This window comes from Phoxinus phoxinus, assembly GCF_949152265.1.
Source record: "Phoxinus phoxinus genome assembly, chromosome: 15".
In the NCBI taxonomy this organism is placed as follows: Eukaryota; Metazoa; Chordata; class Actinopteri; order Cypriniformes; family Leuciscidae; genus Phoxinus; species Phoxinus phoxinus.
This window is the reverse complement of record NC_136890.1, coordinates 986,419-1,004,812: the sequence shown is the minus strand read 5'-3', so window position 1 is coordinate 1,004,812 and position 18,394 is coordinate 986,419. Positions and strand designations below refer to the sequence as shown.

The following is an 18,394-nucleotide window of genomic DNA, read 5'->3' as shown; positions in this document are numbered from 1 at the left end:
GATGTTCTGTGGGGTTAATGAGATGTTCTGTGTGTTCTGTGGGTTTAATGAGATGTTCTGTGGGTTTAATGAGGTGTTCTGTGGGGTTAATGAGATGTTCTGTGGGGTTAATGAGATGTTCTGTGGGGTTAATGAGGTGTTCTGTGGGGTTAATGAGGTGTTCTGTGGGTTTAATGAGATGTTCTGTGGGTTTAATGAGATGTTCTGTGGGGTTAATGAGGTGTTCTGTGGGTTTAATGAGATGTTCTGTGGGTTTAATGAGATGTTCTGTGGGGTTAATGAGGTGTTCTGTGGGGTTAATGAGATGTTCTGTGGGGTTAATGAGGTGTTCTGTGGGTTTAATGAGATGTTCTGTGGGTTTAATGAGAGTTTAATGTGGGTTTCTGTGGGGTTAATGAGATGTTCTGTGGGTTTAATGAGGTGTTCTGTGGGTTTAATGAGATGTTCTGTGGGGTTAATGAGATGTTCTGTGGGGTTAATGAGATGTTCTGTGGGGTTAATGAGATGTTCTGTGGGGTTAATGAGATGTTCTGTGGGGTTAATGAGATGTTCTGTGGGGTGAATGAGATGTTCTGTGGGGTTAATGAGATGTTCTGTGGGTTTAATGAGATGTTCTGTGGGGTTAATGAGATGTTCTGTGGGTTTAATGAGATGTTCTGTGGGGTTAATGAGATGTTCTGTGGGGTTAATGAGATGTTCTGTGGGTTTAATGAGATGTTCTGTGGGTTTAATGAGGTGTTCTGTGGGGTTAATGAGGTGTTCTGTGGGGTTAATGAGATGTTCTATGGGGTTAATGAGATGTTCTGTGGGGTTAATGAGATGTTCTGTGGGTTTAATGAGGTGTTCTGTGGGGTTAATGAGATGTTCTGTGGGTTTAATGAGATGTTCTGTGGGTTTAATGAGATGTTCTGTGGGGTTAATGAGATGTTCTGTGGGTTTAATGAGGTGTTCTGTGGGGTTAATGAGGTGTTCTGTGGGGTTAATGAGATGTTCTGTGGGTTTAATGAGATGTTCTGTGGGGTTAATGAGATGTTCTGTGGGTTTAATGAGATGTTCTGTGGGGTTAATGAGGTGTTCTGTGGGGTTAATGAGATGTTCTGTGGGGTTAATGAAATGTTCTGTGGGGTTAATGAGATGTTGTGTTCTGCAGCGAGTGGGTTTTCTCCCAGCGAAGGGTTCTGAAACTCAGGTGTCGTGGGTCACGCTGGAGGAGACTCAATCTCAGGACCAGATCAGCTGGAACACTGTGAACCTCAGCCCTCCAGCTGAGCAGGACAACACACTATACCGTAAGATCTGTGTGTGTGTGTGTGTGTGCGTGCGTGCGTGTGTGTGTGTGTGTGTTCACTAGGCCTGTCCCCATCCTACATACTGCAATTAACCATTTAATTAGGGAAAAGCACCGAAGGTGTGTAGGCATCTATTGTAATCGTTGCCGTTCCTATTATTATTACTGTATTTTCCGGACTATAAGTCGTTTTTTTTCATAGTTTGACTGGTCCTGCGACTTATAGTCAGGTGCGACTTATATATTGTAGCAGGTTTCAATGATTCTGGGAAGGAAGAGGACAGGGTCAGCTTGCGGAGACTGCGGGTGTTTATTAGAGAAAAACAAAACAAACAAAAACAACGTCGCGCACACAGCGCTCTATGATCTCAAAACTCAGTCCAGTAATATTTGGTCACTCAAAACGTTCCGGTGAAGCACTCTTTCCGCTGACGAGTCTTCCATGTGATCACCCACAGATCTCCGCTGGTCTCCCCCCCCATACTGTTTCCACTTGGCTTTTATTCCCTCTCCACACCAATCACTGGAACAAGACACAGGTGTTTGTCATTTGCACTTGACCCACTTACACCTCACCTGTCTCCCAATCTTCTCTCCTGTCACAGACTCCGCTAGACCACGCCCCCCTTGCCACATATATCAAAATTAATTCCCGCGCTCGCACTCGCCGCACGTCTCTAGATCACGGCCCGGCCCGAGTATAGCGGCAGGAAATATCGGGCTCGGCAGAGAATCTAAGCTCTAAACAGGACAGAGTAACGCAGCGGATATCGCTCATATACATTTTTGTTGACGACGTAGTTAAGGTGTTGCTTAGGCCGCCACCTCAGTTCCAAAGTGCTGCGGGAAACCCTGTGTTACGCTAACACACCGGACACCATTCAGCTGTTGTTCTGTGTGCTGTTGTGGAGCTGAATAACTTGACTTTCTAGAATAAATGTCTGTTCTTGGTCTTGGATTTTGTGAAATAAATTTCTAAATAAATGCGACTTATAGTCCAGTGCGACTTATATATGTTTTTTTCCTCTTCATGACGCATTTTATGACTGATGCGACTTATACTCCGGATTGACTTATAGTCCGGAAAATATGGTACTATTCTTTTTCCGTTTCTTCCGCTTGCGCTCTGGAAGTGTATGGCAGCCCATAGAACTTTGTGCAGGAAAGTTATGAAATTTGGCACACAGATGGAGGACAGACTGAACTGTCACCAGAGCAAATTTGGAGTCTCTAACTCAATCCCTCTAGCGCCACCAACTGTCCAAAGTTGAAACAAACTAGAAACAAAATTCAAGACGCTCCCGGCGATTCGATTGCACCCTATGGCGGCATTTTCCGGCATGAAAATTAGTCAAAATCCTCCAAGGCCGTTGCTCCGAATTTCATGAAAATGTAACTAGATCATCTTCAGACGTGCCAACAAAAAGTTGATTCGTCAAACAGTTCTCGAATAATGCGTGAACGAAGTTCCTGCCAAAATGAACGTGAGGATATATCTCTGCATCGCTTTAGCGTATTCTGACCAAAATTGGTGTGTGTTTTGACATACATGACCTGAGTCTACCTGCACAGTTTCGGTGCAGTGCCCTCTAGTGGTCAGGAGAAATGAAACATTTTTGCTTATAACTTCTGAATGCTTTGGCCAAAAATCACAAAACTGGTTTTGGGCAGCGCCACCTTGTGGTCAAAAGTTATATTGAAATTTTGACAGTCGTAGTGTTCGCATGTTGCACTATACAGTATATCTGCATGGGAAAATAACAACTCTCTGTTCTTCTTTAGCTGGTTTGGACTTTGATGCGATCCTGCTGAAGCCAAAGGAACCGACGGAGGGAAGCAAACTACCTCTCATCGTCATGCCACACGGTCTGCTCCTCACTCACACTCATACTGTACAATACACAAGTGATGTAAGAAAACGTTGACGTCTTGCTGTGCTGATTTTCTCTCTCTCTCTGTGTGTGTGTGTGTGTGTGTGTGTGTCAGGCGGCCCTCATTCAGTGCTGGTGACGGAATGGATTTTGTCCACGGCGGTTCTGTGTAAGATGGGCTTCGGTGTCCTGCTGGGTGAGGAGAGGTCATAGTTTATACTTTACACTAGCGGTGTAACGAGACCCTCATGTCACGATTCAATACATATCATGATACTGAACTCACAATACCATATTATAGCGATACTCCAAGACACATGATAAAAGGTTAACAAAAAATTAACTGTTGATTAAGGCGAGACACGGCAGGCAAAAACACAGTTTTTTTTTCACTGGTCAATTTTGAGATATTTCAATGAGTCTTCATTCAGACTTGTGGTGAAAAAAAGTCAGAAATACACATTTAGGTCTTTATTTTACTGCACTGTGTCTGTTGAGTCTGTAGAGTTCTTTGAAATTCATCAAAAGTTGGCGTTCTGAATCATCATGATCCGCGATCTCTGTCTCCGTCATCACACACACCGTTAGAAAGCTCTCTCTCCTGTACAATGCTGTCGGATCCAAATATGGTCATTTCCTTTTTATCAGCAACCAATCGTGAGAGTAAAAGGGCTCAATGCACAATCTCATTGGCTGATGAATTTTTTTTTTCTCAAAATGACTTTTCTCTCATTCTCCAAGTCTGAAATCTCCTCTTCAGTCGCACCGATATACACCAAACCTTCCAGTCTTGTGCCTAGCTATATTATGAAGACATTTACTGAGGGATTCGTAAATATATTATTTCTAGCCTGATTTATATAACATTTTATTCCCAAAAACATGGCGAAAATAATTTTTTTAAGGCTATTGACAGTATATTCTGATTTACAGGACAACAAAAGTAGATATCCATAAATCCCTGTCATTTTTCTCCATCGAATATGTGTACACAATGAAAAAAATATTTTTAACCTGGCTTTATCCAATACTCAGATTTAATTTTTTATACATATGCAAATTAGTGCATATTTAATTAGATATTGCATAATTTGCATATTTAAACATTAAATTACAGAAAACTTGTAATACATTTTTTTTCTCATCTTAATGAAGGTAATCAATTGGAGAAGTTTCATGGTGATATCTGCTAGATACAACTTTTACCCTATTCACCTGTAGTGTCTCGCCTTAAAATTTTAAATTTAGTGTTACATTGTGTGTGTGTAAATGAACAGGCTTGGTGCCGAAACCCAAAGCACAGAAATCCAGAATACAATCATGTTTATCTGTCATCCAGAAGTTACTGTGTGGCGTCTTTCATACATCTAGCATTATGGATCATCATATAAAGAGCAGTTCATAATAAACAATGTTAGAATTTGGAAAATTATTTAGAGATGGCAAGAGGCGGAATACAAACTTTTAAATGACCAGTTAACTTTGTTTTGTCCTCATGATGAGAGTTTTGATTATTGATTATGTTTGTTTTTAGTAGTTTATTATTGTGAGCAAAATATTAAAATGGTCCATACTTTTCTTAAGAGGTAAACCTGCAGCTCCAGTAAATAAATCATTTAAATTAAAAATTAGAAGAAAAAAAAAATATATATATATATATATATATATGTGTGTTTTAAACTAACCTTTTTATATTAATATCCAGTTGGGAGAAATATTGACTTTTATTGGGTGAATCTCTGGTAGACTCTTGGACATCACGGTTTTGTCTCATGTTTGATGACTATTTTGAGTTTTTAGGGTTGTTCTTGTACAAAGTACCATCTCTAGGACTCAATACTCACTTCCTCAAACCGCTTCACACAGAGATCACAACTCGAGTCTATGTGAGTTAAACACTCGACACAACCAACACCGCATGGAGCGCTGTCATCTTTAGCTGACCCAAACACAGGAGACTTCTTCCGCTCACGAACCGCTCGTGCAGAGATCACAGGAACAAGAGAGACCCATGAACATGTCAGTGGAGACGAGGGGTTGAGCGTATGACAACAAGAATGTGTCTTTATTAAGTTATAAGTAGAAATTCTTCAGTCAGATTATGGACCATAATGCACTGCGGTGTCATATACGCTGTCCTTTAGTGTTCAAAATAATGTGTGTTTTCAGTAATTCAGTTTCTATTAATTTCTCAATATTGCAGCTGTCATTAAAAAGTGCTTCACTCGACTAGTTTATAGTGTAGTTCCAGAGGAATATGAGGCCATATGGACCGCTTTCATGAACCGTTAGTGCTTCTGCCATCCATGATTTGGAGCTTGATAAATTCAGTCCCGGTTCATTAGTAAATTACGCAGAGCATGTGACGCGCTCATGTTCTCAGCGTCTGGTGGAAGAAAGAAAGTTCTAAAGTCTTATAAGTCTTACTTCTGGGCTAATGTCGTGATGTCAGGCCGTACGGGCAGGAGTGGTTGTGGGAAGTTGTGTGTCATGTGTGTGTGTGTGTGTGTGTGTGTGTGTGTGTGTGTGTGTGTGTGTTGTAGTGAATTACAGAGGCTCACTCGGGTTTGGTCAGGACAACATCTCCTCCTTGCCGGGAAACATCGGTGCGCAGGACGTGAGAGACGTGCAGGTACACACTCGCCGATCACATGATCCCGCATCTGTATAATCAAATAAGGACATCTCTTTAGTTTGTTGGATTTTGCATATTTTCAGAAGGTCCTGCTGGAATAATTAGCGTCACATGTGTTGTGTCTGTACATGTACTCTGCCGTTCACAAGATGTTTAATGTTTTTAAAAGAAGTCTCACCAAGGCTGCATTTATTTGATTAAAAGCACACACACACACACACACACACACACGCGTTCTCACACACACACACACACACACACACACACACTCCAACACACACACACACACACACACACGCGTTCACACACACACACACGCACGCACGCACACACAGCCCCTATCCCTAAATTTGCCCATCACACACACACGCACACACACACACGCGTTCACACACACACACACACTCCAACACACACACACACACACACACACGCGTTCACACGCACACACAAAACAGTAATATTGTTAAATAGTATGACAATTTAAAATAACTGTTTATTATTTTATATACAGTAAAGTGGACTGGAGTAATGATGATAAACTCAGCTTTGATCACAGGAATAAATTACACTTTACTGTATATTCACATAGAGAACTGATGATTTACATTATAATAATATTACACAATATTGCTGTTTGTTTTGTGTTTTTAATTAAATAAATGCAGCCTTGGTGAGCAGAAGAGACTTCTGTTAAAAACATTAAAAATCTTACAGATCAACACCGTGTGTGTGTGTGTGTGTGTGTGTGTGTGTGTGTGTGTGTGTGTGATGACCTGTTGTGTAACTCTGGTCAGTGTGTGTGTGATGACCTGTTGTGTAACTCTGGTCAGTGTGTGTGTGTGTGTGTGTGTGTGTGTGTGTGTGTGTGTGTGTGATGACCTGTTGTGTTACTCTGGTCAGTGTGTGTGTGATGACCTGTTGTGTAACTCTGGTCAGTGTGTGTGTGTGTGTGTGTGTGTGATTACCTGTTGTGTTACTCTGGTCAGTGTGTGTGTGATGACCTGTTGTGTTACTCTGGTCAGTGTGTGTGTGTGTGTGTGTGTGTGATGACCTGTTGTGTTACTCTGGTCAGTGTGTGTGTGATGACCTGTTGTGTAACTCTGGTCAGTGTGTGTGTGTGTGTGATGACCTGTTGTGTAACTCTGGTCAGTGTGTGTGTGATGACCTGTTGTGTTACTCTGGTCAGTGTGTGTGTGTGTGTGTGTGTGTGATGACCTGTTGTGTTACTCTGGTCAGTGTGTGTGTGTGTGTGATGACCTGTTGTGTTACTCTGGTCAGTGTGTGTGTGATGACCTGTTGTGTTACTCTGGTCAGTGTGTGTGTGATGACCTGTTGTGTTACTCTGGTCAGTGTGTGTGTGATGACCTGTTGTGTTACTCTGGTCAGTGTGTGTGTGTGTGATGACCTGTTGTGTTACTCTGGTCAGTGTGTGTGTGATGACCTGTTGTGTTACTCTGGTCAGTGTGTGTGTGTGTGATGACCTGTTGTGTTACTCTGGTCAGTGTGTGTGTGTGAGATGACCTGTTGTGTTACTCTGGTCAGTGTGTGTGTGATGACCTGTTGTGTAACTCTGGTCAGTGTGTGTGTGATGACCTGTTGTGTTACTCTGGTCAGTGTGTGTGTGATGACCTGTTGTGTAACTCTGGTCAGTGTGTGTGTGATGACCTGTTGTGTAACTCTGGTCAGTGTGTGTGTGATGACCTGTTGTGTTACTCTGGTCAGTGTGTGTGTGTGTGTGATGACCTGTTGTGTTACTCTGGTCAGTGTGTGTGTGATGACCTGTTGTGTTACTCTGGTCAGTGTGTGTGTGTGTGTGATGACCTGTTGTGTTACTCTGGTCAGTGTGTGTGTGATGACCTGTTGTGTTACTCTGGTCAGTGTGTGTGTGTGTGATGACCTGTTGTGTTACTCTGGTCAGTGTGTGTGTGATGACCTGTTGTGTAACTCTGGTCAGTGTGTGTGTGATGACCTGTTGTGTTACTCTGGTCAGTGTGTGTGTGATGACCTGTTGTGTAACTCTGGTCAGTGTGTGTGTGATGACCTGTTGTGTTACTCTGGTCAGTGTGTGTGTGATGACCTGTTGTGTTACTCTGGTCAGTGTGTGTGTGATGACCTGTTGTGTTACTCTGGTCAGTGTGTGTGTGATGACCTGTTGTGTAACTCTGGTCAGTGTGTGTGTGATGACCTGTTGTGTTACTCTGGTCAGTGTGTGTGTGATGACCTGTTGTGTTACTCTGGTCAGTGTGTGTGTGATGACCTGTTGTGTTACTCTGGTCAGTGTGTGTGTGATGACCTGTTGTGTTACTCTGGTCAGTGTGTGTGTGTGTGTGATGACCTGTTGTGTTACTCTGGTCAGTGTGTGTGTGATGACCTGTTGTGTTACTCTGGTCAGTGTGTGTGTGTGTGTGATGACCTGTTGTGTTACTCTGGTCAGTGTGTGTGTGATGACCTGTTGTGTTACTCTGGTCAGTGTGTGTGTGTGTGATGACCTGTTGTGTTACTCTGGTCAGTGTGTGTGTGATGACCTGTTGTGTAACTCTGGTCAGTGTGTGTGTGATGACCTGTTGTGTTACTCTGGTCAGTGTGTGTGTGATGACCTGTTGTGTAACTCTGGTCAGTGTGTGTGTGATGACCTGTTGTGTTACTCTGGTCAGTGTGTGTGTGATGACCTGTTGTGTTACTCTGGTCAGTGTGTGTGTGATGACCTGTTGTGTTACTCTGGTCAGTGTGTGTGTGATGACCTGTTGTGTAACTCTGGTCAGTGTGTGTGTGATGACCTGTTGTGTTACTCTGGTCAGTGTGTGTGTGATGACCTGTTGTGTTACTCTGGTCAGTGTGTGTGTGATGACCTGTTGTGTTACTCTGGTCAGTGTGTGTGTGATGACCTGTTGTGTAACTCTGGTCAGTGTGTGTGTGATGACCTGTTGTGTAACTCTGGTCAGTGTGTGTGTGATGACCTGTTGTGTTACTCTGGTCAGTGTGTGTGTGATGACCTGTTGTGTTACTCTGGTCAGTGTGTGTGTGATGACCTGTTGTGTTACTCTGGTCAGTGTGTGTGTGTGTGTGTGTGATGACCTGTTGTGTAACTCTCGTCAGTGTGTGTGTGTGTGTGATGACCTGTTGTGTTACTCTGGTCAGTGTGTGTGTGATGACTTGTTGTGTTACTCTGGTCAGTGTGTGTGTGTGTGTGATGACCTGTTGTGTTACTCTGGTCAGTGTGTGTGTGTGTGTGTGATGACCTGTTGTGTAACTCTGGTCAGTGTGTGTGTGTGTGATGACCTGTTGTGTTACTCTGGTCAGTGTGTGTGTGATGACTTGTTGTGTTACTCTGGTCAGTGTGTGTGTGATGACCTGTTGTGTTACTCTGGTCAGTGTGTGTGTGATGACCTGTTGTGTTACTCTGGTCAGTGTGTGTGTGATGACTTGTTGTGTTACTCTGGTCAGTGTGTGTGTGATGACCTGTTGTGTAACTCTGGTCAGTGTGTGTGTGTGTGTGATGACCTGTTGTGTTACTCTGGTCAGTGTGTGTGTGTGTGTGATGACCTGTTGTGTTACTCTGGTCAGTGTGTGTGTGATGACCTGTTGTGTTACTCTGGTCAGTGTGTGTGTGATGACCTGTTGTGTTACTCTGGTCAGTGTGTGTGTGATGACTTGTTGTGTTACTCTGGTCAGTGTGTGTGTGTGTGATGACCTGTTGTGTTACTCTGGTCAGTGTGTGTGTGATGACCTGTTGTGTAACTCTGGTCAGTGTGTGTGTGATGACCTGTTGTGTTACTCTGGTCAGTGTGTGTGTGATGACCTGTTGTGTAACTCTGGTCAGTGTGTGTGTGTGTGTGTGATGACCTGTTGTGTTACTCTGGTCAGTGTGTGTGTGTGTGTGTGATGACCTGTTGTGTTACTCTGGTCAGTGTGTGTGTGATGACCTGTTGTGTTACTCTGGTCAGTGTGTGTGTGATGACCTGTTGTGTTACTCTGGTCAGTGTGTGTGTGTGTGATGACCTGTTGTGTAACTCTGGTCAGTGTGTGTGTGTGTGTGATGACCTGTTGTGTTACTCTGGCCAGTGTGTGTGTGATGACCTGTTGTGTTACTCTGGTCAGTGTGTGTGTGATGACCTGTTGTGTTACTCTGGTCAGTGTGTGTGTGTGTGTGATGACCTGTTGTGTTACTCTGGTCAGTGTGTGTGTGATGACCTGTTGTGTTACTCTGGTCAGTGTGTGTGTGATGACCTGTTGTGTTACTCTGGTCAGTGTGTGTGTGATGACCTGTTGTGTAACTCTGGTCAGTGTGTGTGTGATGACCTGTTGTGTTACTCTGGTCAGTGTGTGTGTGATGACCTGTTGTGTTACTCTGGTCAGTGTGTGTGTGATGACCTGTTGTGTTACTCTGGTCAGTGTGTGTGTGATGACCTGTTGTGTTACTCTGGTCAGTGTGTGTGTGATGACCTGTTGTGTTACTCTGGTCAGTGTGTGTGTGTGTGTGTGATGACCTGTTGTGTTACTCTGGTCAGTGTGTGTGTGATGACCTGTTGTGTTACTCTGGTCAGTGTGTGTGTGATGACCTGTTGTGTTACTCTGGTCAGTGTGTGTGTGATGACCTGTTGTGTTACTCTGGTCAGTGTGTGTGTGATGACCTGTTGTGTTACTCTGGTCAGTGTGTGTGTGATGACCTGTTGTGTTACTCTGGTCAGTGTGTGTGTGATGACCTGTTGTGTTACTCTGGTCAGTGTGTGTGTGATGACCTGTTGTGTTACTCTGGTCAGTGTGTGTGTGATGACCTGTTGTGTTACTCTGGTCAGTGTGTGTGTGATGACCTGTTGTGTAACTCTGGTCAGTGTGTGTGTGTGTGTGATGACCTGTTGTGTTACTCTGGTCAGTGTGTGTGTGATGACCTGTTGTGTTACTCTGGTCAGTGTGTGTGTGATGACCTGTTGTGTAACTCTGGTCAGTGTGTGTGTGATGACCTGTTGTGTTACTCTGGTCAGTGTGTGTGTGATGACCTGTTGTGTTACTCTGGTCAGTGTGTGTGTGATGACCTGTTGTGTTACTCTGGTCAGTGTGTGTGTGATGACCTGTTGTGTTACTCTGGTCAGTGTGTGTGTGATGACCTGTTGTGTTACTCTGGTCAGTGTGTGTGTGTGTGTGATGACCTGTTGTGTTACTCTGGTCAGTGTGTGTGTGATGACCTGTTGTGTTACTCTGGTCAGTGTGTGTGTGATGACCTGTTGTGTTACTCTGGTCAGTGTGTGTGTGATGACCTGTTGTGTAACTCTGGTCAGTGTGTGTGTGTGTGTGTGATGACCTGTTGTGTTACTCTGGTCAGTGTGTGTGTGATGACCTGTTGTGTTACTCTGGTCAGTGTGTGTGTGATGACCTGTTGTGTTACTCTGGTCAGTGTGTGTGTGATGACCTGTTGTGTTACTCTGGTCAGTGTGTGTGTGATGACCTGTTGTGTTACTCTGGTCAGTGTGTGTGTGATGACCTGTTGTGTTACTCTGGTCAGTGTGTGTGTGATGACCTGTTGTGTTACTCTGGTCAGTGTGTGTGTGATGACCTGTTGTGTTACTCTGGTCAGTGTGTGTGTGTGATGACCTGTTGTGTTACTCTGGTCAGTGTGTGTGTGATGACCTGTTGTGTTACTCTGGTCAGTGTGTGTGTGATGACCTGTTGTGTTACTCTGGTCAGTGTGTGTGTGATGACCTGTTGTGTTACTCTGGTCAGTGTGTGTGTGTGTGTGATGACCTGTTGTGTTACTCTGGTCAGTGTGTGTGTGTGTGTGATGACCTGTTGTGTAACTCTGGTCAGTGTGTGTGTGATGACCTGTTGTGTTACTCTGGTCAGTGTGTGTGTGTGTGTGATGACCTGTTGTGTTACTCTGGTCAGTGTGTGTGTGATGACCTGTTGTGTTACTCTGGTCAGTGTGTGTGTGATGACCTGTTGTGTTACTCTGGTCAGTGTGTGTGTGATGACCTGTTGTGTTACTCTGGTCAGTGTGTGTGTGATGACCTGTTGTGTTACTCTGGTCAGTGTGTGTGTGTGTGATGACCTGTTGTGTTACTCTGGTCAGTGTGTGTGTGATGACCTGTTGTGTTACTCTGGTCAGTGTGTGTGTGTGTGATGACCTGTTGTGTTACTCTGGTCAGTGTGTGTGTGTGTGTGATGACCTGTTGTGTTACTCTGGTCAGTGTGTGTGTGATGACCTGTTGTGTTACTCTGCTCAGTGTGTGTGTGTGTGTGTGTGATGACCTGTTGTGTTACTCTGGTCAGTGTGTGTGTGTGTGTGATGACCTGTTGTGTTACTCTGGTCAGTGTGTGTGTGATGACCTGTTGTGTTACTCTGGTCAGTGTGTGTGTGTGTGATGACCTGTTGTGTTACTCTGGTCAGTGTGTGTGTGTGTGTGATGACCTGTTGTGTTACTCTGCTCAGTGTGTGTGTGTGTGTGATGACCTGTTGTGTTACTCTGGTCAGTGTGTGTGTGTGTGATGACCTGTTGTGTTACTCTGGTCAGTGTGTGTGTGTGTGTGATGACCTGTTGTGTTACTCTGGTCAGTGTGTGTGTGATGACCTGTTGTGTTACTCTGGTCAGTGTGTGTGTGATGACCTGTTGTGTTACTCTGGTCAGTGTGTGTGTGTGTGTGTGATGACCTGTTGTGTTACTCTGCTCAGTGTGTGTGTGTGTGATGACCTGTTGTGTTACTCTGGTCAGTTTGTGTGTGTGTGATGACCTGTTGTGTTACTCTGGTCAGTGTGTGTGTGTGTGATGACCTGTTGTGTTACTCTGGTCAGTGTGTGTGTGTGTGATGACCTGTTGTGTTACTCTGGTCAGTGTGTGTGTGATGACCTGTTGTGTTACTCTGCTCAGTGTGTGTGTGTGTGATGACCTGTTGTGTTACTCTGGTCAGTGTGTGTGTGTGTGTGTGATGACCTGTTGTGTTACTCTGGTCAGTGTGTGTGTGATGACCTGTTGTGTTACTCTGCTCAGTGTGTGTGTGTGTGTGATGACCTGTTGTGTTACTCTGGTCAGTGTGTGTGTGTGTGATGACCTGTTGTGTTACTCTGGTCAGTGTGTGTGTGTGTGTGATGACCTGTTGTGTTACTCTGGTCAGTGTGTGTGTGATGACCTGTTGTGTTACTCTGGTCAGTGTGTGTGTGATGACCTGTTGTGTTACTCTGGTCAGTGTGTGTGTGTGTGTGTGATGACCTGTTGTGTTACTCTGCTCAGTGTGTGTGTGTGTGATGACCTGTTGTGTTACTCTGGTCAGTTTGTGTGTGTGTGATGACCTGTTGTGTTACTCTGGTCAGTGTGTGTGTGTGTGATGACCTGTTGTGTTACTCTGGTCAGTGTGTGTGTGTGTGTGTGATGACCTGTTGTGTTACTCTGGTCAGTGTGTGTGTGATGACCTGTTGTGTTACTCTGCTCAGTGTGTGTGTGTGTGTGATGACCTGTTGTGTTACTCTGGTCAGTGTGTGTGTGTGTGATGACCTGTTGTGTTACTCTGGTCAGTGTGTGTGTGTGTGATGACCTGTTGTGTTACTCTGGTCAGTTTGTGTGTGTGTGATGACCTGTTGTGTTACTCTGGTCAGTGTGTGTGTGTGTGATGACCTGTTGTGTTACTCTGCTCAGTGTGTGTGTGTGTGTGATGACCTGTTGTGTTACTCTGGTCAGTGTGTGTGTGTGTGATGACCTGTTGTGTTACTCTGCTCAGTGTGTGTGTGTGTGTGATGACCTGTTGTGTTACTCTGGTCAGTGTGTGTGTGTGTGATGACCTGTTGTGTTACTCTGGTCAGTGTGTGTGTGATGACCTGTTGTGTTACTCTGGTCAGTGTGTGTGTGATGACCTGTTGTGTTACTCTGGTCAGTGTGTGTGTGTGAGATGACCTGTTGTGTTACTCTGGTCAGTGTGTGTGTGTGTGATGACCTGTTGTGTTACTCTGGTCAGTGTGTGTGTGATGACCTGTTGTGTTACTCTGGTCAGTGTGTGTGTGATGACCTGTTGTGTAACTCTGGTCAGTGTGTGTGTGATGACCTGTTGTGTTACTCTGGTCAGTGTGTGTGTGTGATGACCTGTTGTGTTACTCTGGTCAGTGTGTGTGTGATGACCTGTTGTGTTACTCTGCTCAGTGTGTGTGTGTGTGTGTGTGTGTGTGTGTGATGACCTGTTGTGTTACTCTGGTCAGTGTGTGTGTGTGATGACCTGTTGTGTTACTCTGGTCAGTGTGTGTGTGATGACCTGTTGTGTTACTCTGCTCAGTGTGTGTGTGTGTGTGTGTGTGTGTGTGTGATGACCTGTTGTGTTACTCTGGTCAGTGTGTGTGTGATGACCTGTTGTGTTACTCTGGTCAGTGTGTGTGTGATGACCTGTTGTGTAACTCTGCTCAGTGTGTGTGTGTGTGTGATGACCTGTTGTGTTACTCTGGTCAGTGTGTGTGTGATGACCTGTTGTGTTACTCTGGTCAGTGTGTGTGTGATGACCTGTTGTGTTACTCTGGTCAGTTTGCAGTAGACACTGTTTTGAAGCTCGGGGACTTCGACGAGCAGAGGATCGCTGTGATTGGAGGATCTCACGGAGGATTCCTGGCCTGTCATCTGATTGGACAGTATCCTGAGCGCTACAAGGCGTGTGTGGCTCGAAACCCCGTCACGAATCTGGCCTCGATGCTCGGCAGCACGGACATCCCCGACTGGTAACGGCACGAACGTCCTCACACTAAACTGCAGATTATCCTGTTTATCTGTCAGCCTCACTCCTGTTCGAGAGCTGGAGTTACACACCAGCAGTGATGGGCAGTAACGCGTTAGAAGTAACGCATTACTGTAATCCCATTACTTTTTTCAAGTAACGAGTAAAGTAAGGGATTACAATTGCAAAAACAGTAATTAGATTACTGTTACTTCCCCGTAAGGAGGCTGCGTTACTGCGTTACTGTGATGTTGTTTCGTTAGACTGTCTCGTCGTGAGTCGTGGCTTAATTTGAGCAGGAACACGCCCGACGTTGGATACGGAACCTTTTTTATTGGATCCGGCACCTCCTATGTCACTATGGAAAATTAATCGCCTAAATAAAATAAAAAAAATACTATTTGTGTAGCCTAGTGTTCAATGTTGTTATCGATAGAGCTGCGCGAATGGGGTATTATTTATTTAATCCGCAACCGCATCACAAAACTCATCATCCGTAAATGCTGATGCGAGCCGCGAGAAAGCCCTTGTCTGTTCTAGAAAGGATGCAGCAAAGATATTTAATGCTAATGTATCATGAGACATCGGCCTACGCTGAGTTTCATTCATTTATGAGGTGCGCGCTCTAGTTAACAATGAAAGTGAACGCGGCGCGCCGGCTCCTCCATGTCACGGTTATTGTCTGCTATATTTGCCTTGTATTTGTTAAATACATGCAAATGTTTGATGAAACATTTATTAAAATAAGATACAAAAATAATTGAATTTATACAAAACGAAATTCACTTTAAAGAAAGGCTTTCTACAAAGGAAAACTCCATGAAATGGTAAAAACATGTCTGACGATTTACAAAAACAAAACGAATCTGCTCTTTAATGTTAAAAGACGTAACTGTTAATAATTTGGAATACAGTCATGAGAGACTTTCATTTTAATTAGTTTATTGCTGTATTTTATTTGAATCTAATCGAATAGAGGATTTTACAAAAAAATATGTGCATTTTATATGCTGGAATATGCAGAAATATAAGTTAACAGAAGAAGGACTTTGTGTATTTCGTTAAAATATGGTGGACTCTGCAGAAATTGGTTAAATGTTCAACATTTTTCTTCAAGTCTGAGACTGTTGCATTTAATTAAATTTTTGGTTGATGCAATGTGCATAAAGTTAAAATATTGAAACTAATTAAACAAGTTTTAAAAAAGAGAATGTTTAATTTGATTCCATTTTAGATGATGGAATATGCAGAAAGAATATAATTAGGCTGAAAGGTCTGCTTTTATAGCATTTTCAGGTCGTGCATCATGTTTTTGAAGTAAAGTAACTAGTAAAGTAACTAATTACTTTTGAAAATAAGTAATCAGTAAAGTAACTGGATTACTTTCTTGGAGAAGTAATCAGTAATCAGTAACTAATTACTATTTCCAAGTAACTTGACCAACACTGCACACCAGTGTAAAGTTTGTTGTGCAATTCTTTCCATACTCAGTGATGTGAACTATTAAAGTGTGTATGTCAGGTTAAATTTGTAATTATGATTAACACAAAATAGTTCGGGGAAATACACATTTGACAAATTGATGTATTGTTTTGTATGTTTTTCGATTCCTAAAGGCAGAATATAAGATGAAAAAGTTCGTTATTTTCAGTCCTCCCTTAAAACTGCTCCTCATTCCAAACGAATCGCCTGACGTCACACGAGGGAGACGTCTCCCCGCTCGCTGAGCTGTGTGATAACTGCACGAGTGATAGAGTGAGAGAATTAGTGATTAGGACATTTATTTAGTTAGTTAGTTAGTTAGTTAGTTAGTTAGTTAGTTAAGTTCGGTAGGTAGTCCAAAACGTGGGTTCGTGGAAAAAAGCCCATGTTAATAAGCTGCCATTGGACGCATAATGGGTCGGAGGGATCGTAGTGTGAATTGGGAGGCCGTGGCCCCACAGACTTGGTGGGAAGTGGGCCTTTATTACTACCCCCCCTATTCACGGAATACGACCTACTTGCCACGGGACCGTGGCTTTTTGGACACCTCTAGTGGGCGACAGAGAGCATGTTGCCCCCAGGACCACCCCCCCAACACCCCCCCCGTCCCACTAACCCACTATTTGTCCAATAACCCACTATATTGGGCAAATGCCCCCCCACCCCCCCGGAACACCCCCCCACCACCCCCCCCGTCCCACGAACCCACTATTTGTCCAATAACCCACTATTTGGCGCAAATGCCCCCCCACCCCCCCAAACACCCCCCGCCACCCCCCACCCCCCCCCATGTCCCACGAACCCACTATTTGTCCAATAACCCATTATTTGGCGCAAATGTCCCGTAGCCCCCCCCCGACACCCCCCCACCCCCCCCGTCCCACGGACTCACTATTTGTCCAATAACCCACTGTTTTTTTTTTGTTTGTTACGGATCACCCCGCGCCGTCAGTATGTTGCTCGGGGCGGGCCCCGGGGCCACTGTGCCGAATTTGGGGCCCCTGGGACATTTCCATCAAAATCCCACTTCCCCATTAAATGAATGGGGCCCCATAGTGGTTTCGTGGACACCGCTTACGAAGGGCCGATCGACTAGGGGGTGACGTTTTCCTTCTCGCCACGGCCCCCTGGTGCGGCCCTGAAAGTTTGGGGCCCCGGGGACCTTGTTCAGGGGCCGCAAAGTCGAAAAAGGGACTCACGTCCGCGAAACCACTATGCCTTTCAAATGGCCCGTGGGACGGCCCCCGTACGCAGACGGAGGGTCGTGGTTCCTCGATACTTCAGATCCTGACTCTCCAGGGGCCCCTTACGTGGGGCCCCGAAGCTTGGGGCCCTAGGGCCCTTAAAAAAAATTGCCCCTCCCCCACCACCATGTGCTTTTGACATGTCGCTCGGGACGGGCCCCGGGGCCACCGTGCCGAATTTGGGGCCCCTGGGGCCATTCTGTCAAAATCCCACTCGCCCATTAAATGAATGGGTTTTCCACCGTGGTTTCGTGGACACCGCTTCCGAAGGGCCGATCGACTAGGGGCCGCCGTTTTCCGACTCGCCACGGCCCCCTGGTGCGGGTGGGAAAGTCTGGGGCCCCGGGGACCTCGTTCAGGGGCCGAAAGGTCGAAAAATGGGCCCCTCGTCCGCGAACCCGCTATGCCTTTCGAATGGCCCGTGGGACGGCCCCCGTACGCAGACGGAGGGTCGTGGTTCCTCGATACTTCAGATTCCGACTCTCCAGGGGCCCCTGACGCGGGGCCCCGAAGCTTGGGGCCCTAGGGCCCTTACAAAAAATTGCCCCTCCCCCACCACCATGTGCTTTTGACATGTCGCTCGGGACGGGCCCCGGGGCCACCGTGCCGAATTTGGGGCCCCTGGGGCCATTCTGTCAAAATCCCACTCGGCCATTAAATGAATGGGTTTTCCACCGTGGTTTCGTGGACACCGCTTCCGAAGGGCCGATCGACTAGGGGGCGCCATTTTCTGACTCGCCACGGCCCCCTGGTGCGGGCGGGAAAGTTTGGGGCCCCTGGGACCTCGTTCAGGGGCCGAAAGGTCAAAAAAGGGGCCCCGCGCCTGTTCGTGTGGCAGAGATTAGGGTTAGAGGGTGACAACGTTTTGCCTTCGCTCAAGAGCCCGGTGCTTTCGGTACATCGCTCGGGGCGGGCCCAGGGGCCACCGTGCCGAATTTGGGGCCCCTGGGACATTTCCATCTAAATCCCACTCGCCCATTAAATGAATGTATTCGCCGTAGTGGTTTCGTGGACGCCGCTTCCGAAGGGCCGATCGACTAGGGGCCGCCATTTTCCGACTCGCCACGGCCCCCTGGTGCGGGCGGAAAAGTTTGGGGCCCCTGGGACCCCGTTCAGGGGCCGCGAGGTCAAAAAAGGGCCCCTCGTCCGCGAACCCGCTACGCCGCTAAATGGCCCGTGGGACGGCCCCCGT

The 18,394-nt window shown here is 45.6% G+C and overlaps 1 protein-coding gene across 1 annotated transcript in view; it reads left to right on the top strand.

Annotated features, from left to right (window-relative positions):
• LOC307012005 (acylamino-acid-releasing enzyme-like) overlaps nt 1-18,394 on the top strand; it is a 55,733-nt gene that overhangs the window by 22,890 nt on the left and 14,449 nt on the right. Inside the window, exons 16-20 of the mRNA XM_079638163.1 lie at nt 1,151-1,289; nt 3,071-3,154; nt 3,275-3,355; nt 5,703-5,791; nt 14,290-14,480. Of these exons, the coding sequence (XP_079494289.1) occupies nt 1,151-1,289; nt 3,071-3,154; nt 3,275-3,355; nt 5,703-5,791; nt 14,290-14,480 (584 nt within the window). The remainder of the gene's footprint in view (nt 1-1,150; nt 1,290-3,070; nt 3,155-3,274; nt 3,356-5,702; nt 5,792-14,289; nt 14,481-18,394) is intronic.